This window comes from Diabrotica virgifera, chromosome 8, assembly GCF_917563875.1.
Source record: "Diabrotica virgifera virgifera chromosome 8, PGI_DIABVI_V3a".
Classification (NCBI taxonomy): Eukaryota; Metazoa; Arthropoda; class Insecta; order Coleoptera; family Chrysomelidae; genus Diabrotica; species Diabrotica virgifera.
In genome coordinates this window covers 184291364-184314686 of record NC_065450.1, presented here as the reverse complement: position 1 = coordinate 184314686, position 23323 = coordinate 184291364, and the positions used below count along the sequence as shown (strand labels likewise).

Genomic DNA, 23323 nt, shown 5'->3' with positions numbered 1-23323 from the left:
AACGATCGTCATCCTGTTGACGTAGTCTACTTAGACTTCTCCAAAGCTTTCGACCGTGTTCCCAAGCGTCGACTACTAGCTAAATTGGATCACTTTGGTATCCGCGGAAAGTTAAACCTTTGGATTCAGAATTTCCTATCTGATAGGTATTTCCGAGTTCGTGTTGGGGAAGCATATTCATCAGATAAACCTGTCAAGAGCGGAGTTCCACAAGGATCGGTACTTGGACCACTTCTCTTCTGTGTCTATACAAGCGATCTTCCACTCATTATATCTAGTAACGTTTCCATTTACGCTGATGATACCAAGTTGTACGTTAATCCTATTGTTAACCAACATGTTCTTCAACATGATCTCGATACAATATTGAAGTGGTCCTTGGAATGGTTACTTCCTCTTAACATTGAGAAATGCGTTGTACTACACATTGGCAAGAACAACCCGTCACTACCGTACTTTATAAATGGACATCCCGTAAGCTCGGTAACCACCCACAACGACCTCGGAGTGATAATTAACAGTGACTTAAATTGGTCGGAGCATATTGTGTCGGTGTGTAAACGTGCAAACTCGAAACTATTTCTGATACGTAAGTGTTTTACACGTATTTCTTTAAATTCCATGTGCAGACTTTATTCAATATACGTCAGACCTACTCTTGAGTTTGCAGGACCGGTTTGGAATCCAGATCTCGCTCGTCACAAGGTATTAATCGAAAATGTGCAGCGTAAAGCTACAAGACTCGCATTCGGCCGCGTAAGACCTTGTTATGAAGATAGACTCACCATGGCTCATCTAACGACTTTCGAGCGTCGACGTCTTCGAGGTGATCTAATTTTGTGCTTCCGAATTCTGAAATACAACTTTGGAAACCTAAATACCATGTTTACCATAAACCGAGATGATAGATTAAGAGGCCACCAATACAAATTAAAGAAGGAGCAGGCAATAGCACGGTCCAGAGTAAACTTCTTGCCTAACAGGATATTTAATATTTGGAATAATTTAGATCGAGACACCATATCAGCAACTACAGTGAATACGTTTAAAAACAGACTGGATACGACAATATTTCATACATAAAAATTGCACGATGTTAAATTTTCTATAGATATTTTACTAATATCTCTTATTTTATGTAACTGTCAGTAGTTATTTTACATTGTTATTTTTCTTTGTTTTTGGGCATAATAGGAGCTCGCTCATCTGCCCTTACTTGTTATGTAATAATAATAATAATAATAATAACTTTCAAATGCAGTAAGCAGAATTGCTATTTTATTTTTCAATCAAAAGTTATTCGGGTTCAAAAACTGCAATTTTTCGATTTTTTAAAAGTTCAACCTCGTTTATGTCGAAAACTATGCATCCTACGAAAAAACTTGTAAAAACATTTTTTGCTTAGAATGACTCAAAATATACAAAAAAATGCTTTGTTTTGCGAAAAATCGCTGTTATGTGATTCCTCAAGTTCTTTGTTTATAACAATCTTATCGACATCCGGATCGACTGTTACCCAAAAAATTCGTGTTCTACGGGTCAAAATACATAAAGAAAACTTGGGTAAGTCCATCTGAATTAAGGAGGCCGTTGTACCCCTACTGGCGACAGGACTATTAACTCAAACGTTAAATATAACTTCGGTCATCCATCACACGGCTGATTGTGTTTGTTAATATTTGCCGCCTACTAGTAGATAATGTACTTAACGCAAACTGCGGATTTATGATGATTTAACAATACCAGCGCTAACAACTCAATGTTACAAACGAAATTTTTTTGAAAACGTGCATCTTCGCAGCCGTGCTTATTGAATTAAGGAACAAGATCCACAATACATTAAAGGCTATCATCATCATCATCATTGGCTCGACAGCCCTTTCTGGGTCTTGGCCTGTTCCAGGATTCTTCTCCACTCTGATCTGTTTCGTGCTTTTTTTCTCCAGTTTTTTATATCATTTTCTATTTGTTCTAAATATCTCAGCTTCGGTCTTCCTCTTGTTCTTTTTCCTACTGGCATCTGTTTGAATATTTTGTTTGGTATTTCGCCTTCTTCCATTCTTTCTACATGTCCCATCCAACGCAGCCGTCCTATTTTAATGAATGTTATGATATCTGGATCCTGGCATATTTCGTATAGTTCAAAGTTGTACCTTCTTCGCCCAAATTCCATTTTCTTTTGTGCCCTTATATATGCGTCGCAAGATTTTTCTTTCAAAGATGGCTAGCAATGTTTCCTCTCTTTTAGTGAGTGTCCAGGTTTCTGAGCCGTATGTGAGTACCGGTCTTATTAGGGTTTTGTATATTTGGCATTTTGTTTTCCTTGCGACGTTGTCTGATCTTAGTTGCCGAATTAAGCCATGATAACTTTTATTGGCAATAAATATTCGCCTCTTCACTTCCTCTGCTACGTTATTATCAGATGTGACTAGGGATCCAAAGTATGTAAAGTTTTTTCCCCCTCAATGTTGTATTCTCCTATTGTTATATTTTGTGGCTGCCTTATTTCTGTGTTTTTACTTACCTGCATATATTTTGTTTTGTTCTGGTTGATTTTCAGGCCACTATTTTGTGCAGCTCGTTCTATTTGATTGAATGCCTCTATCATTTCTCTTCTTGATCTTGCGATTATGTCAACATCATCTGCAAATGCTAGTATTTGCACGCTTTTATTAATTATTGTTCCTCGAGTATTGACTGTTGTTCCCTCATTATTTTCTCGAGTACAATGTTGAACAAGATGCATGATAGAGCGTCTCCCTGGCGTAGTCCCTTTTTCACATCTATTGTTTCCGTTAGTTCGTTTTGTATCCGGATTTTACTTTCTACTTTTAGAGATTCTTTTATCAGTTCTATTAGTTGTGTTGGTATATTAAATTCTTTCATTGCTTTTATTAAGAATTCTCGGTTTATACTGTCATATGCGCTTTCGAAGTCTATGAAGAGATGATGTGTGTCGATGTTATGTTCACTTGTTTTTTCAAGGATCTGTCGCAGAACAAATATCTGGTCTATTGTTGACTTCTGTCTACAGAAGCCACTTTGGTACCTGCCAACTATTTTTTCAGCGTGTGGTCTAAGTCTTTCATAAATGACGTTGGACATTATTTTGTATGCTGCATTCAGCAGCGTGATTCCACGGTAGTTTCCACTTGCCATTAAAGGCTATCATTAATAATAAAATATTGAAATGCCTTGGTTTCTATAAACTCTGAATTGCAATGTCGGCGGAAAAATAAATGAAAATATTGCATAATATTGTGGCAACTAAATTTTATGAATTATCTAGTTACCGTGTATAAAATAAATAACTTTTGCAGTAACTCGCCATAAATCGTAAGTTTCTTGACAGTTACTTTAGTGGAGTCACTGAAGGTTTTCACCTCCGATTTCGTTGAACCTCCATCGATTTTCATGAAAATTGGTGAGTAATTAGAGGATACCTCAGGGAACAAAGGTGACATGATGCCAACTTGCGCTTTTACTCTGGGGGTGGATGCCACCCCTTCTCGGGGGTGAAAATTATTTTATTAAAAATAATACCATAAGTCGATAGAGGGACAAAGTATAAGCAAAATTTGTTATATCAAGTTATTAATATAAATCAACACTTTTTGAGTTATTAAAGACCAAAGATTTTATTTTTTAGTAAAAAAATGCATATTTTAAATCGGTTTTTCACGTATAACTCAAAAACTATATGCTTTTACAACATAGTTATTATTACTAAAATTGATGATAATAAACAACTGAATACATTCCTCACTTAAGCCGATGCCGCACTGCAGGATGCTAGATGGTGGCTTGGAGGGTGGATTTTAAAGGTGGATGATGGAGGGTCGCTGCATCCTGGACGCAGTGAAAGAGTGAAATGAAGTCAGAAGTCAGTATCCAACTGACTGCTGAGGAATCGTTTGTTTCATTTGTTACGTTACATTTGGTTTGTTTTTTAGCTTATCGTCATATTAGAGGTAAAACTCACTCACTAAACTTTTCAGAAAGTGAAGAAAAATCGACTTAAAGTCAAAAATTGTTTTTTTTTAATTCACCTGACTTGAATATTGGATTTTTTTTAATGCAACTGCAAAGAATAAATAAAACAGATATTTTAAGCCATGTTTCGTCACAAAGTGGGTCTGCTGGCTCCCAAATTGCCCTCCTTTTATACACAGCACTTATTACGCTTTCATCCACAGCGAGGCTACCCGGATGGATTATCAAACACGACTGATATGGGTGGATAGACGCCTGGCGGACCACCGGGTGGGTAGATGGTAGTGGGAGGCCACTGCGGCTACCGTCGTTGTATTATTCGTGGTCTAAGTATCTGGATGGTCGCCAGGTGGGTATCTACCATCCACCATCCTAGCAAACTTCCTGCACTGCGGCATCGGCCTTAAAGAACTAAACTATTGTTAGTTCAAAGCGAGTTATTGGCAATTGAATGTGTATTTTTTTCGACGAGTACCCAAATCTAAGTATTTAAGCTTAAATAACGGGAAAACGATGCAATGTATAAAATATACCTGCTAATCATTTGTCAACGTACTTCAGAGTAGCTATTAAATGAGCTTCAGAACAAGTTAATGGCGTCAAAATTAAGCAAGTTATGATGAAAATAAAAGAAACCTTTCGAATTTTTTAGGAAAAAGTGAAAAATAAAACATACGCCATTTCCACAAAAATTAAAATTCATAGTAACCCTTACAAGAACTTCTTTATATTAGCATAAGTAATAATTTCAAGAATTTTGACCAGATTAAAATGCATATTTTTGAAAAAAAGATATAATTTAAAAAAATCATAATTTTTAAAATAATTGTAATTTTCATATTCTTTTGATAATAACTCCAAAAATACTCAATATACGTAAAAAATGATATACACCCAAATTTTAGTTTTTCTGTGACAAATATTTTACCTGTTTTACTATTTCCATAGGGTAAAAAATAACCGAGATAGAAACGTTTAAATCTTAAATTTTGCTGTGAAAACCATGCAACCAGGGCCATTTAACCTTTTATTTTTGAAAAAATAAGGGGTCTAAAAGATTACTTTTAACGTGGTTAAATAGCCCTTGGAATTAACTTTCAAAAGGTATTTAGATAAACCTAATGTCTTAAAAATAGATGGAGTTACTAAAAAAGAAACACTAACATTTTTTGGAGACATTTTAAAAAAATAAATTTTGAAAAAAATTTGGTGCATAAATTTTAATGCTATCAACATGTTCAGGGGCTCGTTTGATAGATATTTTTAAGTACTTTGACAAATGTTAAATAAGTTTATTCCCGTTATTTCAGCTTGAATACTTAGATGTTTTTACTCGCCGAAAAAAATATATCTTCAATTACCTATAACTCACTATTAGTTAACATTAAAAGGTTTTTATAGTAAAGGCTTTTTTTAGTTTTTTATTAGCTTCAATTTTGGTAATAATAACTTTTTTGCAAAAACTTATAGTTTTTGAGTTATTGATGAAAATCGATTAAAAACATGCATTTTTCTCAAGAAAAATTAAAATTTTTGATCTTCAATAACTCAAAAAGTTTTGATTTAATTTAATAACTTTACATAACAAATTTTTCTTAGAATTTGTCCCTCTATCGAATTATGGGGTTATTTTCAATAAAATAATTTTCACCCCCAGAAGGGGTGGCATCCATCCCCAGAGTAAAAGCGCAAGTTGGCACCATGTCACCTTTGTTCCTTGAGATATACTCTAACCACTCACCAATTTTCATGCACATTTATGGAGGTTCAACGAAATCGAAGGTAATAGCTCATATCCACCTTCAGTGACTGCACTACTTGTAACAAACTTCTAGCGAAAAGCTCCGATAAAATATTTATTCAAAAATGGCCAAATGAAGTGCGACACATACTAAATTTCGTCAATTGATAATTAAAAAATATTGTCAGGGTAAAATACAAGAAATTTCTGAAGAATTAGATCTGGCTAAGTCTACAGTTACGGACGTACTTAAGCATTATCGTGAGAGTGTAAGTGTCCAACCTAAAGTCAAAAGTTCGGGTAGACCGGGAATTGTATCTGATAGGGGTGGAAAATTACTAGTGAAAATTTGCAAAGTGGGCAGTCGCAACACTTTACAAGCTATCATAGCACAATTGAACGCAGGAACATGAAAAAAATTACCAAGGGTTGCAGGAAATGGATACACCAATCAGAGTTCAGTTTTTATAAGGTTGAATCGTAATTTTTTATTGAATCCGTAATTTTTTCATAATTCCCTAATGTTATAGGCGAAAGAAAAGTCTCTGCTAACAGAAAATCAAAAAACAAATCACTTCAATTGGGCAAGATTGAAGATTTCATAAACTGTTGATGACTGGTCCAGAGTCACTTTAAGTGAAGAACCGAAATTTGATGTTTGCGTGAGAGACTTTAGAAAACTAGTTATCAGAAGTAAAAAATGAAGCGTTCCATAAAGATTGCCTCAAAAAACTGTTTTCCAAAGGAATTATGATTTGGGGATACATGTCATAAGCGGATCTAGGTAGATACGAGTTGGTGGAAGACACAACTAATGCAGCAAAGTATCAAGACATTTGCAGAGATATATTCCCCGAGTGGAATAGAGATGTTTAAATTTATACCACTACCGAATATTCCTTGACCCGATCCTTCTGCAGTTTTAGAAAGCCAGATATAAGCCTGCAATCTGGTGATGTATTTTCGCTGCCTCATCCTTCTCATGGGCAAATGTACTTATAAAAACATATACAGGGTGAGGCAGATAACTGGCCTATTAGAAATATCTCGAGAACTAAAAGCAAGAGAATCATGAAATTTGGAATACAGGGGTTTTGAAGGATGATCTATTAAATGAAAATATTTTCATCTCTTTGCAACTTCCGGTTATACCGGAAGTTGCTTATAACTTCGTTTTTTTAAATGGGATACCCTGTATACTTTTACATTTTTGGATTCTCTTCGATGTCTTCTTTCTTAAAATATGAGGATTTGTAATTTTATACAGGGTATTTTAAAAGATAATTACGTTTGTTTATTAATTTCGTAGAAATATTCACACCCTGTAGAATTGTAGTAGTTTGACAACTTAAACTCTACTTACGTTCAAATGATTTTTAATATAGTCTACTATTGTTAAGAATCATTAGTATAGCTAAATTTTTAATTTTAGTATACAGGGTTGGTCGAAACTCGGAATGAGTATTTTCTGAGTTTTCTTAAATGGAACACCCTGTATTTTAGTATTGTAATGAAATGATATTTTATGGTACTTTTTTATTTCTTAAGCATTCCCTATACCTAACTGCTTTAATTTGTGCTTAATTGTTAGTCGCACCAACAATCTTAACTACGTAGCTATTTTGATAGCTAAACCATTATTGGTAATTTTAAGGATCGGTCTGGATTAATATATATTTATTTCTGAAAAATTGTTTGTGATTGAATATTTTCATGGCCAACCTAATAAAATTTTACGTATTTTTTGTTGCAAATAATGTTTAGCTTGAATCACCAATAACTCACAAATTAAAGCAGTTAGGTATAGGGAATACTTATAAAATAAAAAAGTACTATGAAATATCATTTCATTACAATACTAAAATACAGGGTGTTCTATTTAAGAAAACTCAGAAAATATTCATTCCGAGTTTCGACCAACCCTGTATACTAATATTTCAAAATTAGCTATACTAATGATTCTTAACGATAATAGACTATATTAAAAATCACTTGAACGTAAGCAGAGTTTTTAATGTCAAACTATTACAATTCTACAGGGTGAGAATGTTGCTACGAAATTAATAAAAAAACGAAAATATCTTTTAAAATACCCTGTATAATATTACAAAATCTCATATTTTAAGAAAGAAGATATTGAGGAGAATCCAAAAATGTAAAAATATACAGGGTGTCCCATTTAAAAAAACCAAGTTATAAGCAACTTCCGGTATAACCGGAAGTTGCAAAGAGATGAAAATATTTTCATTTAATAGATCATCCCTCAAAACCCCTTCATTCCAATTTTCATGATTCTGTTGCCTTTAGTTCTCGAGATATTTCTAATAGGCCAGTTATCTGCCTCACCCTATATTGTCCAATAAAGTGGCTCTGTTGAAGGCCAAAAACGTGTCCACAGCATCCAAGATTCGAACGTATGAGACAATAGTGAGACCAACGGTGTTGTGTGCATGTGAAACTTGGACAATGAATCAGAAAGAAGAAAAAAAGCTAGAGATTTTAGTCCAGTCGGGTTAGAAGAATAACAGGCCTAACCTTGCATTAGGAGCTGCCCCAAATTTTATTTTTCTAATCTTTAGGTCGGGTCAATAGTAGTGTAACTTTAAAATCTCGACTGAATTGCGCCGTTGCGTTAGCCGCCATCTTGATTTTAAACTAGAACCGTTTTTGCTCAATATCTACGCCATTTTCAACTTTTCGACAAATAGTATACCAACCAAAATTAATAAAATCGTGATTTTCTATAATTTCTATTATTACAATTTTTTCGTGCGGTCGATATTTTCCGAGTTATGGCGGAAAATATTGACAGTTAGAGCATAGTTATTGAATTATTTCGTTTATTATTAGCTTTACGACAAAAATGTTCCTATACAAAAATAGAGAGTTAAATTATACACAATTATGATCTCTTTCATTTTTTTGCTAAAATTAATATTTAAGGTAGTATGTATGCGGTAATGGCGCGAGCGTAAGACCTGATTGATTTTATAGCAATTGTTTTTGTTCAATATCTACGCCATTTTCAACTAAAATTGTTCAAAATATAATTAGCAATTTTATTTAGCAATTTTTTATTTACAATTTCTTTTTAGCAATTTTTTTCATGCGGTTGATATTTTCCGGTTGGGAAAATAGTAAAAAGTGGTGGGGGGAGCATAATTATTGAATTGAATCTTGTTTCCGAGCTGCCCCAAATTTTATAATTCTATCCTTTAGGAGAGATCAATAGTAGTGTAAATTTAAAATCTCGACTGAATTCCGCGGTTGCATTAGCCGCCATATTGATTTTAAATGAGAACTGTTGTTGCTTAACCCGTTCGCTACTAAGGGGGTAATTAATTCATCCTCACAGACCAGAGCAATTTAAATTGTCATTATGTGCAATGTGATTCCCAGCTCAGGGGTGAGACGCTGGTTTAAGGGAAAGATCGATGTGGCTCATATATGAATTGCTTGGTAGCGAAAGTGTTAATATCTCCGCCATTTTCAACTTTTCGACAAAAATGGTGGGGGAGAAAATTGTTGGAAATGCAATTTCCTACAATTTCTTTTGCACAATTTTTATGCGATCAATATTCTCCGAGTTAAGGGGAAAAATAGTGGAAGCGGAGGGGAATCATAATTATTGAATTGTCTCATTTATTATTAACTTTACCACATAATTATACATAAACAAAAATAAGGAGAATTATATTTTATACAATTTTTGAAACTTCCAATGAAACATCAACCAAACTAAGTAGAATATAAAAGACATAAATAATAACTTATATGCATTAAATTCACTTAATTTTATTAACTAGCGGGTTTTATTGGTTGAATTTTTCTGTCGATATTTTAAGTTTCATGTTAGCTAATATATTTAATATTTCAACAATTTTTTTTTATTTTGGACCCTGTTGGGGGAATTTTCCCACCCCCCCTTGTAGACCCGCCACTGGTTCTCTCGAAAATATGTAATAAATCGTAATTGCAACAATTTCAGTTCTTACACTTTTTGTCGAAAAGTTGAAAATGGAACAAAATAGAGATATTGAACAAAAACAATTGCTATAAAATCAATCAGGTCTTACGCTCGCAACTTTACCGCAAACGTACTACCTTAAATATTGATGTTGTTCTGAAGCTATTTTCTTGTGGCATTTTTATAATCAAGTATATTCAAATGGGAAATAAGCCACAATTTTACCTAAAAATGATTTTATTAACGTTTCGACGCCCAAGTCGGGTGTCGTTGTCAAAATACAAAATAATATTAAATAAACAAAAATGTTGTTGCTTAGTAAAAAATTCTTCCAATAATTTATTTAATCTGACTCATTTATATCGGCAATTCAGACACGTATTATACATTTTAAAGTAGACGACTTTAAAAATGATATTGCCAATATTGATGAGTTGCGTTCCTGGGACGACTTTACTAAAAGATAGTTCATTCGATTACATGAAATCAATCCCAACTCAAGAATAGCCGCCACAAAAAATCATAGCATGTGATCTGTCTTTAAAAAGACAACCAAATGCAACGGTGGTACTGAAATTCTCACGTTAGAGATTCCATAGTAAATCACGAGGGAAAACCAGGAAAAACCTCGTGATACTATCCCGACATCGCAAGTATTTGGGTTTACATTTAGTTTACTCTCAAAACTAATACCAAATTCTGACTTGATATTTTAAATTTTAAATAATACTAAAATACTAAATATGTACTAACTCGATATGTTACTGATTTACTAATTGTGGTATTTTCTTTCTATTGACTTCCTCCTTTAGTATGGGTAACCACATCCTACTGCATTCTACCGAGGAATTTGCGACACAATTGGTTTCATTTAGCATAATTAGAGCCGCTTCTTTGATTTTTCTCTTTTTACTATCTGCTTCTTTTAGGACTATACTTGAATCTCTCCACTGAACTCTATGTTCATTATCCCATGCGTGTTGACATATTTGAGATCTATCAAATTCTCTATTTTTTATATAAGACTGATGTTCATTTACTCTAACGTCTAATGGTCTTGACGTTTCACCTATATAAAATTGTTCGCATTCACAAGGTATTTTATAAATACAATTCTTTGTTCTTTCTTGTTCACTGTTAGGTTTAGTTTTAGATAGAATAGATCTCAATGTGTTTGTTGTTTTGAATGTTGTTGATATGTTGAATTTATTTCCTATTGTTTTAAGTTTCTCGGATAGTCCTTTTACATATGGTATTGATATTTTCATATATATAATATTTATATATTGATATATATATATATATATATATATATATATATATATATATATATATATATTATTCCTTATTTATAAATAAGGAATTGTCAAGATTGGATCGAATGGAACAGAACAACTTAGAACGGGATCCTACAACATTCACAAGAAATAATACGAGGAAAATATCAATACCATATGTAAAAGGATTATCCGAGAAACTTAAAACAATAGGAAATAAATTCAACATATCAACAACATTCAAAACAACAAACACATTGAGATCTATTCTATCTAAAACTAAACCTAACAGTGAACAAGAAAGAACAAAGAATTGTATTTATAAAATACCTTGTGAATGCGAACAATTTTATATAGGTGAAACGTCAAGACCATTAGACGTTAGAGTAAATGAACATCAGTCTTATATAAAAAATAGAGAATTTGATAGATCTCAAATATGTCAACACGCATGGGATAATGAACATAGAGTTCAGTGGAGAGATTCAAGTATAGTCCTAAAAGAAGCAGATAGTAAAAAGAGAAAAATCAAAGAAGCGGCTCTAATTATGCTAAATGAAACCAATTGTGTCGCAAATTCCTCGGTAGAATGCAGTAGGATGTGGTTACCCATACTAAAGGAGGACGTCAATAGAAAGAAAATACCACAATTAGTAAATCAGTAACATATCGAGTTAGTACATATTTAGTATTTTAGTATTATTTAAAATTTAAAATATCAAGTCAGAATTTGGTATTAGTTTTGAGAGTAAACTAAATGTAAACCCAAATACTTGCGATGTCGGGATAGTATCACGAGGTTTTTCCTGGTTTTCCCTCGTGATTTACTATGGAATCTCTAACGCGAGAATTTCAGTACCACCGTTGCATTTGGTTGTCTTTTTAAAGACAGATCACATGCTATGATTTTTTGTGGCGACTATTCTTGAGTTGGGATTGATTTCATGTAATCGAATGAACTATCTTTTAGTAAAGTCGTCCCAGGAACGCAACTCATCAATATTGGCAATATCATTTTTAAAGTCGTCTACTTTAAAATGTATAATACGTGTCTGAATTGCCGATATAAATGAGTCAGATTAAATAAATTATTGGAAGAATTTTTTACTAAGCAACAACATTTTTGTTTATTTAATATTATTTTGTATTTTGACAACGACACCCGACTTGGGCGTCGAAACGTTAATAAAATCATGTTTAGGTAAAATTGTGACTTATTTCCCATTTGAATATACTTGATTAAATATTGATTTTATCAAAAAAATGAACGACATCAAAATTGTACACAATTTATTTTCCCCTCATAACTCGGAAAATATCGACAGCACGAAAAAAATTATAATATAGTAGAGCGTCGATTATTCGAACTAATTGGGGGACATGGGTGTTCGGAAAACCGATTTGTTCGGATAATCGAACTATATTGAGATTGTCATATATATTTATCCACAAGTGAATAAAAACCATATTTATATAACTGTATATTTGTTTATACCTTGATAATGACAAATAGCAATTAAACAAAAAAGTGCAGTCTTTGCAACAACATATTTTTGGATACACAATTAAAGAAAATTGAAGATATTTTAAGCGTTAATTACTAACTCTTGCTCAGTACTCGAGTGCGGGGCGCGGGAGTCGGGAGTTCGGATAACCGGTAGTTCGGTTGATCGACGTTCGGATAATCGACGCCCTACTGTAAATGAAATTATAGAAAATCGCATTTTCAACAATTTCAGTTTCTACACTTTTTGTCGAAAAATTGAAAATGGCGGAGATATTAAGCAAAAACGGTTCTCGTTTAAAATCAAGATGGCGGCTAACACTACGGTGGAATTTATACTAATATTGACCCTCCCTAAAGATTACAAAAATAAAATTTGGGGCAGCTCGTAATGCAAGGTCAAATGATATCCCGACTGGGCTATTTGGAAGAGGAAAATCTTGAGAAAATTTTTTGGTGGTATCGATGAGGCTAACGGGGAATAGCGCAGAAGAACAAACCAGGAGCTAATGGCGATGTACAACACCTGAAATAACCCAAAAAAATCAGGGCACAGAGAGTTAGATGGTTGGGATATGTTTCACGAATGCCACAAGAAACGCCCTAAGGGCCCCGGCATACTGCAGACTTTTTATCGGCCGATAGTTTAGTCTGATTGGGCTGTTAGTGGGCATACCGAGCCAATTTAACAGTCGGGTTGGTGAAGATGGCGCACACTAGCAACAGCCGACCGACTATTCTCGAACGATTTAGTACTAAAGTTCTTATTTGACTGTTGAAGTGAGTAGTCGCACAATGCAAAAATTATCCAGAAATATTATTATCGCGCTCATACAACGGAGGAGGAAAACCAAGAAGAGATTCCGAGAGTATTGAGTGCATCAAATTCATAGTTGAAGAAATAAGACGACGATAAAAAGTAACAGATGTGATCCAGAAGATTGCCATGTTAAAATGGAACTGGGCAGGACACATCGGAAGAATGGAAGACAACCGTTGGACAAAGCAAATTCTTAAATGGCGACCAAGGACAAGCAAAATAAGTAGAGGCAGACCTCAAACAAGATGGACCGATGATATCAAGTGAATGGCTGGTCAAGAATGGATGCAAAAAACAACAAAGAGAAATGAATGGATACAAATAAGGCAGGCTTCCTTCTGGCGATGGATTTAATAGCTGTCGATGATGCTGATGATGAATTCTCAGTGATAGATTATTTAGTGGAAATTTCTACACAATGTATTCTAAATTTAGACCAGGGCGCATCTGTAAAAATATTAGTACATTTGGATGTTGAGAGGTGACTCAAATTTTTTTTAAGAAATTGCTTGAAAATAACTCATATAATAATATTTGATTTATCCTCCCACTCCGAAACGTCCGGAACATTGTTTAAATAATCAAAATGTCAAAAAATGAAGGAAAAATTCGATTTTTTTCTTGGTTTTTTGATTATAACTTTAAAAGTTTTAATTTCCGTACTGACATAAAAGTTGCGTAATTAAATTTTCTACAATATAAGATTGGTTAAAAATTTTAAAAATTGTCACCCTTGTTACAAAATAGCAATAATTGCGAAAAAAACCATAAAAACAACAAGTATTCGCATTTTATATTTTTCAACCATTTTTGCTACACTTAGAACCTTCAGATTTTACCCAGAAAATCTTTAGAATATAATAAAACAATGCTGTAAATTTCATTAAGATCGGTTCAATGGATTTTGCAATCCAGCTTTCGCAAAAAAAATTCATTTTTTCAAAATGTTACAGGACTGAAAATAAAGCAGGCAGCAAGTTGATTTTTTTTTTACATATAGAAGAATACTGTACCTTGCATTTGCAAAATTAAAATCGGATTACTACCACGGCGTCAGGAATTTTTTTAAATAAACATTAATTTTTGGTGCTACGCGCAGGACAGCGGATACGTTTGCTCTGATTGGGCATTTCAATGACCTTTGATAATGATTGATACATTTTAATTTTTAGTAAATTTCGATATAAACAAATAAATTTGTTTATTGCAAAATAAAAACCCATATACTCTGTCCTTTGAAATAACACTTTTTTTAACAAAAACTTTCTTTGTTCATATATTTTAACTTAGAGAATAAAAGTTTATTATTTTTAAACATGCAATTGTTTAAACAATATTTCAAAAACAATAAACAAATTAGTTTGATTTTTGTGGAATTAAAATATTAAAATTCAACAAAATATAGAACAAGAAAATAATATATTAGATAAATATTGGAAGAAATTTTGGTGGAAATCAACTTGTGTGAATCGAACACCGCTGTCCTGCGCTTAGCACCAAAAATTAAATGTTTATTTAAAAAAATTCCTGACGCCGTGATAGTTAATCGATTTTAATTTTGCAAATTGCAAATGAACGGTACAGTATTCTTCAATATGTAAAAAATTTTTAACTTGCTATCTGCTTTATTTTCAGTCCTGCAACATTTTGAAAAAATGATTTTTTTTTGCGAAAGCTGGATTTCAAAATTAATTTTGTAAAATCTATTGAACCGATCTTAATGAAATTTACAGTATTGTTTTATTATATCATAAAGTTTTTCTTGGTAAAATATGAAGGTCCTAAGTGTAGCATAAATAGGGATGTTCTGTAATTTTTAAATATAGTTAAATTCAATAGATTACAAGGTATATAAAAACGTAACAATCATAAAACTGTTTAAAAATGTATATTTTTTAAGATAAATGAGTTCATAATGTTGATTTTCTTGGAGGCTAGAAAAACGGTACCCTGCAGCGAGGCTACGGTCTGTGACGTCAGCAGTCGTAACGTCTTTGATCGACGACTAGTTTTGTATACTTATTTACTCAGTGTATTTGAATGTGCGCAGTTTTTTACGTATTTAATTATTAAAAATAAAGCCAAATAAGTGGTGTTTTGTTCCTGGGTGTGTAAATACATCAAAAAACAGTTCTGACAAGATTTTTATTACCGTTCCAGCCAATTTAAAACAGAAAAAGAAATGGTTTGTTGCAGCTAGAACTTAAAATAACTAACTTAACAAAATAAACATTATAGAAATTTTCCAGAACTTTCGGCCCTTGGTAATAATGTAATTGTTCTTAACTAAATTATTACCGAGGGCCGAAAGGTCCTTAGAATAAATAAAAAGTTTATTTTGAATGAGATATTTGAAATTAAAAATCACACTAAATTTTCTCTTAGTTTTTCACCCCTGTAACCTATTAAAATAAACATTATAGAAGTTCTCAGGGACTTTTGGCCCTCGCTAATAACGTAATCTTTCATTCTGCATTTATATTTTTCAAAAATACTTATTAGTTTTCTCAGGATTCGAAAAAAAATTAATGAATTTAAATAGCATTGGACCAAGATTTTGCACCTACCCCCTTAAAGAGTAAATGAAAAAGTTTCGGGACCTCAAATTTGTATTCCTTAAACTGGGATATTCCTAGAAACGGGATTCTAATAATACATACAGTGAAAGTAAACCTTGAAATAACTACATGTGGATGTAGGTATGACTTTATATTATATTAAAATCATTAATAATTTAGTGACAAGATTGGTTGAAATGAAAATGTATAATACCCAAGTTCAAAAATATATATTTTACCTTGGAACAGTTGTCAACTCGAAATACGAAACAACCGAAATAAGATCTAGAGTTTAAAAGGACATAGCAACATTTAACAACATGCATGAGAAATATTTTCACCCATTGCGACATAATATCTCTCCCACTAAAAATGCGGCTGCTAAAATGTTATTATTTTCGGTCTTGCTGTATGGCGCAGAGGCCTGGACAATAATGGAAACATTAATGAAAAAGCTAGAGGATTTCGAGATGTGGGTGTACCCACGTATCCTCAAAATATCCTGGGCGACCCACACCAACGTACAGGTATTGCGTCGAATGGGAAAACAAAAAGAAATCTCTTTTACAATTAAGAAACGAAATCTTAAATATTTCGGTCATATTATGAGGCATGATAAATATCGTATACTCCAACTGATAACGCAAGTTAAAATAGAGAGCAAACGCGGACCCGGAAGAAAAGACACTCATGACTTAAAAACTTACGCCAATGATTTGGACAAAAATCGATTGAGTTATTTAGAAACGCCTCAAATGAAATTAAAATTGCCATGATGATAGCCAACGTCCACAACGGACAAGGCACATGAAGAAGAATAAAAATATTTTTAATACACCTAACCAATGTAAAGTAATAACCAGCCAATGTATGTATACAATATGCATGCGTACAATGCATGCATACAACTTTCTCTATTTTTTTTTGTGGAGTATTAAGCATTTATTTTTTTAGCTTAAAGAAGACATGGAAAATTATATGGAATATACACTCAGTAAAGCTGTGGTAGATTTATTTTTTTACAAGATGCCAATAAATCATACACCATTGTTACATCTACACTACAATCGGTAGTTTATACGAATCGGCTTTCTGAAAACCTTCTTCCATTTTATTTGTTTATTTTTGTAAAACCCAAAATATGTCCTTACAAACAGTCTATCCACTTTAAACTAAACAAATTCACTATAAAACTCAACTTTAACCCTGATAAAACAAGAAGAGAACAAAATAAAAAATGACCTGAAACGTCAAACAGGTAAACAGTAACACTACTTGGGGTATGCAACTAGTGACGTCAGGCCAATAGAGAAGCGTTCTTGAAATTTAAAATAATGCTAGATTTCTAATAAAGATTTTTTATAGAAAGGCTTTTTCAATTTTGTTGAAATTTTGGACAATTATTCCTAGGGTGTTTCTTAATTGTTTTACATGTTTGAAATGACTTTTTAATTTTTTGTGAACATCCCTATTGTTGAAAAACGTAAAATGCGAATACTTGTTTTTTATGGTTTATTCGCAATTATTGCTATTTTGCAACAAGGGTGTCAATGTTTAAAATTTTTAACCAATCCTATATTGTAGAAAATTTAATTACGCAACTTTTATGTTAGTGCAACTTTTCTCGGAAGTGAATACTTTGAAAGTTATGATAAAAAAACAAAGAAAAAAAACGAATTTTTTCTTCATTTTTGACATTTTGATTATTTAAACAATGTTCCGGGCTTTTGGAGGGGGAGGATAACTCAATTATTATTATATGAGTTAATTCTAATCAATTTCTGAAAAAAAAAATATGAGTCACCTTTCAACGTCCATCTCAAAACAGATGCGCCCTGGACTAACTACTTGATTACCCAAAAAAGTTTTTCGCCTTTTATCGGATGATCTTGGTCAGCTTCAATGAACTAGAAATGCTAATTGGACCATGCATTTCTACAATTAACGATTGTGAATTGGACGATGCCGATGAAAATATTCAAAAAATATTCGCACGGCACAAGCATTGGACACCAAAACTAGGAGAGAAGAGCAAAACACATATCTAGTTTTTGATGCCAAAGACAGAGGAACCTTTAAATCAGCTGCATGGAGAAAGGAATATAACCCATACCTATGTTTTGTCTCAAAAGATACTAATGACAGACCACTAACAACTGCGAGAAGTGTCCTTGCAGACTTCCCACATACTCAACATCGTCCTGTGCTTATCACCATCGGAATATCAATTCCAATAATTAGATCATATCCTCGACCCAGGTGGAATCTTAGAAAAGCAAACTGGAAGAAGTTCTCTGAACAACTAGACCGGACCTTGAGCTGGGTCCCTCCAACCAGCAAACATTATGAGAGGTTCGTGGGTGCAGTAATAAGCGCTGCCAAGGAAACCATCCCTAGGGGGTATCGCAAAGAATATGTGCCCGGATGGACTGAAACATGTGAAGGCTTATACGCGAAGTTTCTCGAAAGTGATGACCGAGAAATAGCCGACGAGCTTTTACACAACATCGATACAGCTAGACGCCAAAAATGGATAAAAACTGTCGAAAACCTTGACTTCAAAAAATCAAGCCGGCAGGCATGGTCCCTGTTGCGGAAAATTGGAGGAGCTAACCAGCTGGAATTCAGAGACTCTAAAATGTCTCCCAACAAGGTTGCCTCCCATATAGTATCTCTATCCAGAGCTCCACGAGATCGAACACATACTACCAACGTGAAAAGAGACTTACGGGCATTAAAACAAACGAACAGAACTAACTCCGAATATTCAGTAAGAATACTTATTTCTGAAATCACACATGCGTTGAAAGAAATGAAATCAGGTAAAGCACCTGGGTTTGATGGTATCCATCCTGAGTTCTTGATACATAGTGGTGCATACACGAAACAGTGGCTGGCAATGTTCTTTGATGATATACTTCAGTCGGGTAACATTCCTTTCTCTCTTAAGCGAACAAAGATAATTGCAATTCCGAAACCGGGCAAATCAAATGATAAGCCAGAAAACTACCGCCCCATAGCTCTACTCAGCATGGTATATAAACTATTAGAAAAGCTTCTCCTTAACAGAATTAGTCACAGGATTCTAGAAAACGTCCCCATTGAACAAGCTGGATTCCGCCCTCATCGAAGCTGTACGGACCAAGTGCTGTCATTAACAACTTTTATAGAAGCTAGTTTTCAAAAGAAACAAAAGACAGCAACAGTATTCATAGATCTAACAGCAGCATATGATACTGTTTGGAGACAGGGATTAATATATAAACTGGCCCGCATTATCCCCTGCAGAAAGATAATTAACCTAATTGACAACATGCTGACAAACAGAGCCTTCCAGGTTATAATGGGAAAGGAGACGAGTAGACAGATGAAACTAAACAATGGCCTTCCACAGGGTTCTGTCCTTGCCCCCTTACTTTTCAGCCTCTATATTGCTGACATGCCTGAAACCGAATCTCGGAAGTTTGGATATGCTGACGACTGGACCCTTGCAACAAGCCACCGATCTTTAGAAACTGCAGAAATCACTCTCACGAATGACCTATTCATCCTCAGCGAATACCTTAAGAAATGGAGACTACAACCAAGTACTACAAAAACGGAAGTATCAGCTTTTCATCTCAACAACAAGCTGGCAAACAGAGAATTGTGAGTGTATTTTAATAACAAGCTGTTGAAACACAATAAATACCCAAAATACCTTGGAGTTACTCTAGATAGAACGCTCACATTCAGAGAACACCTGACGAAAACAGCAGCAAAATTGAAAACACGCAACAATATAATACAGAAACTCTGCGGCACTACATGGGGGTCCACAGCATCCACTTTAAGATCCTCTGCTCTTGGCCTGATATATCCGGTGGCAGAATACTGTGCACCAGTGTGGCTAAATAGCAAGCATACCCACCTGGTCGACACTCAACTGAACCGTACTATGCGTATGATAACGGGCACAATTAAGCCCACCCCTACAATGTGGCTACCCACCCTTAGTAATATAGCACCACCCAACCTACGCCGCGAACATGCATTGGTTAAAGAATACAACAAAATAATGGAGAGTCGCCAGCTTCTAGTCCACAACGACATCCCCGATATTCTTGGAAACCGACTCCGATCCAGGTTACCCCCTCTACAATCTGCTCAAGCGCTGCAGCAATCCAACTTTGAATTAAATACCCGATGGAGAGAAGATTGGGAAAGTAAGACAGATCCGCATTACCATAGCCTACCGGACTTCATAGAAAAACCTTGCGAATTTGAGCGTCCCCGTAAGATTTGGACAGCCCTTAATCGAATTCGAACAAACTGTGGAAGATGCGCTGACTCCCTCTACAGATGGGGTAAACTTCCCTCGCCTTCTTGTGACTGCGGCGCTGCAAGACAGACGATCAGACACATTGTTCAGGACTGCCCACGCAGAGCATACACAGGCGACCCTATAGACTTTGTAATGGCAACCGAAGGGTCAATCGAATATATAAAAAAACTGGACATCTGTTTGTGATGCATTGTATAATGCATAAATCTAAATAATATTCTGTGATGTACTTAAGTCATACGCTAAATAAATAAACTAGGAGAGAATTGACTATCGGCCGATAAACAATCGTCGTGTGTGCGCAAGTCCTAGTCAGCCAACACTGATTAAACTGTCGGCCGATAGTTGGCTGACAAATTAGTTTGAAGGCAATCGGGAACCTAATCAAACTTTTTTATCGGCCGATACTGAATCGGTGTAATGTGCGCATATGCATACCGCTCTGTACTGATTGGGAAGCCGACCAAACTATCGGCCGTTAAAAAGTCTGCAGTCTGCGGGGGCTCTAACAGTGTGCTCACTACGGAGACCAAAGGATTGTATCCTCACTGCGACCCTCGCTCCCTGGTATTTATATTCGTGAATTCTCGCATTTAAAATAATGTATTTATTTTACAGAGCGATCGATAATATAGTTTCGATCGCTAAATAAATACATTATTTTATATGCGAGAATTCACGAATATAAATACCAGGGAGCGAGAGTCGGAGCGAGGATACAATCCTTTGGTCTCCGTAGTGAGTACACCCTTAGAGTTTTGTTAGCAGGAGAACAAGGGAAGAAAAGAAGAGGTAGACCACGAAGGAATTGGTTGGATGCCGTTCGGACTGACATAGAAGAAATGAGTACAAGAGACTGAAGAGAACAAGTGAAGGATCGGAAAAAGTGGAAGAATTTAGTTAAGACTATCGAAGCCAAGGGCCTCTAAGGTCTGTAGTGCTGTTATATATATAATAAAGTGGCACTAAAAGAACTTACCTTGTGAGAATTTTGAGAACTTATAGGTGTAGGAAGAGCAGGACTAGATTCCTTCTTAATAACTGAAGGTTCTTTTTCCCTAGATTTACTGCTATCTTTACTTTTATGCTCTCGATGTTCCTTATCCTTTTCCCTATCTTTGTGTTTACCTTCTTTGTGGTCCCTTTTATCTTTTTTCGATTTTTTATCTTCCTTTTTATCCTTATCTTTATCTTTCTCTTTTTTCTCTTCTTTGCTACTTTCTTTTTCTTTATTACTATGTTTTTGTACTGGAGGTGGGCTAGGTTCTCGTTTAGGTGATCTGAAGTAGAAATAATTAAAATACAATAAAATTATCTATCAAGAAAAATTAGAAAAGAAATATAATTAAAACCAGTAGATATAGTAACTTGAAATGTCTTACTTTTTTGGACTTGGACTTCTCGGTCTGGAAACTGGTGATTTTTCTCTTTCTTTGTCTTTTTTGGAACTTTTTTCCTTCGGTCTGTCCCTGTCTTTACTTTTATCATCTTTTGATTTTCTCTTCTCTTCTTTATTTCTTTTATCCGCATTTTCCGAGGACTTTTCTTTGGATTTTTCTTTATCTTTATCCTTATCTTTATGGGCACTTTTATTTGATTTTACCTTATCACTTTTGTCTTTTTCAGAAGCTGAAACATAAGAATCAATATAAGAGTGATAGAAACAAATAATGGTAAACATTGGAAACATCACGGTTGCTAACATTTACAAATCACCAGCCACACTCTGGCCAGCCCATGCCATCTTCACACACCGCCACCCTGCAGTCTATGTAGATGATTATAACAACCACCAAGAGCAGTGGCGAAAAATGGTTCTTCATTCTACATCAATTTGTTTGTAAACAAATGCATTCAAATGTAATCAAATATATTGTTTGAAAGACTTAAATATTTTACAAAGGATATTGTTGGTCAATATCAATACGGATTCACTGCTGGAAAGTCAACTATACATCAAATTCAAGCACATAGACAGATTCTAGAAAAGTCACTAGAATATAACATAGATAACCACCATCTCTTCGTCGACTTCAAAGCAGCCTATGACAGTGTTAAAACTGCATTATATAATGCAATAATATACTTTGGGACCCCATCTAAGTTAGTTAAGTTGACCCAACTAACAATGCAAAACGTAAGCTCATGCGTTAGAATTCAAGGAGAAAACTCTACGTTATTTGACATTAATAATGGTCTAAGACAGGGGAAGGCGCTGGCATGTCTCCTATTTAATATTGCCTTGGAAAAGTCAGTCAGAAAATTAAATATTAGAATGAATGGAACTATTTGAATAGATCGGCGCAAATTCTCGCATTCGCTGACGATATGGTTGTAGTGAGCCGAAGTATTAGAGACATGGTGCAGTGTTTCACAAGGCTTGCGGACGCGGCAAGTGAATTAGGACTTGTGGTAAATGAGGAAAAAACCAAATATATGTTGGTTTCTAAAAACTCCCGAAATATCCAACAAAGAATTCAAATTAACAACCATATCTTTGAGCAAGTCAAGGAATTCACATATCTTGGATCGCTAGTAAACTCAATAAACACGACAAGCGACGAAATAAAAAGACGCATAGCAATAGCAAACAGAACTGTTCACGGCCTCCAGAAACATTTAAAAAATAAAAAAAAAAACGTGCAGTAAAGCTCTATACAGGGTGTTAGTAAATAAGTATGAAAAACTTTAAGGGGTAATTCTAAATGAAAAAATAATGACAGTTTGCTCTATAAACGTGTGTCCGCAAATGCTTCGTTTCCAAGATACGGGGTGTTGAATTTTTTTTTCAAACTGCGAATTTTTTTATTGCTCTAAGACCGTTTGTGCTATGAAAATTAAATTTGGTGGGTTTTAAGAGGTAGTTATTGCGCATTTTTTTTATGTACAAATAACAATTTTGTATTTATTATAGGCGCGCCCACGGGTAATGGTCTGAATTTTTTAAAGAAAAAAATAGTACCCCACTGAGATATTGCAAATTAAAAATTATTTTTGTATTCCACGTTTAATTTGTGATAAACAACCTTTCTTGTCTTTTTTTCATATGGTGCACCGTTTTTATGAAAAAAAAATAAAACATCTTCGCGCGTATTTTTCATTTCGTAATACATTATCAAGAACTCTAATAATGCCAAAC

The 23323-nt window shown here is 34.2% G+C and overlaps 1 protein-coding gene across 3 annotated transcripts in view; it reads right to left on the bottom strand.

Moving 5' to 3' along the window:
• The window catches only part of LOC114337486 (protein ENL), a 136682-nt gene that overhangs the window by 24178 nt on the left and 89181 nt on the right, over positions 1-23323 (bottom strand). For all 3 annotated transcript variants that reach the window (XR_007700085.1, XM_028287933.2, XM_050657986.1), the window contains exons 4-5: positions 21567-21813; positions 21164-21464 (exon numbers count right to left, since the gene is read on the bottom strand). Coding sequence is in view for 2 of the 3 variants with exons in the window: in XM_028287933.2 (XP_028143734.2) it covers positions 21164-21464; positions 21567-21813 (548 nt within the window). In the remaining variant the exon portion in view is untranslated. The remainder of the gene's footprint in view (positions 1-21163; positions 21465-21566; positions 21814-23323) is intronic.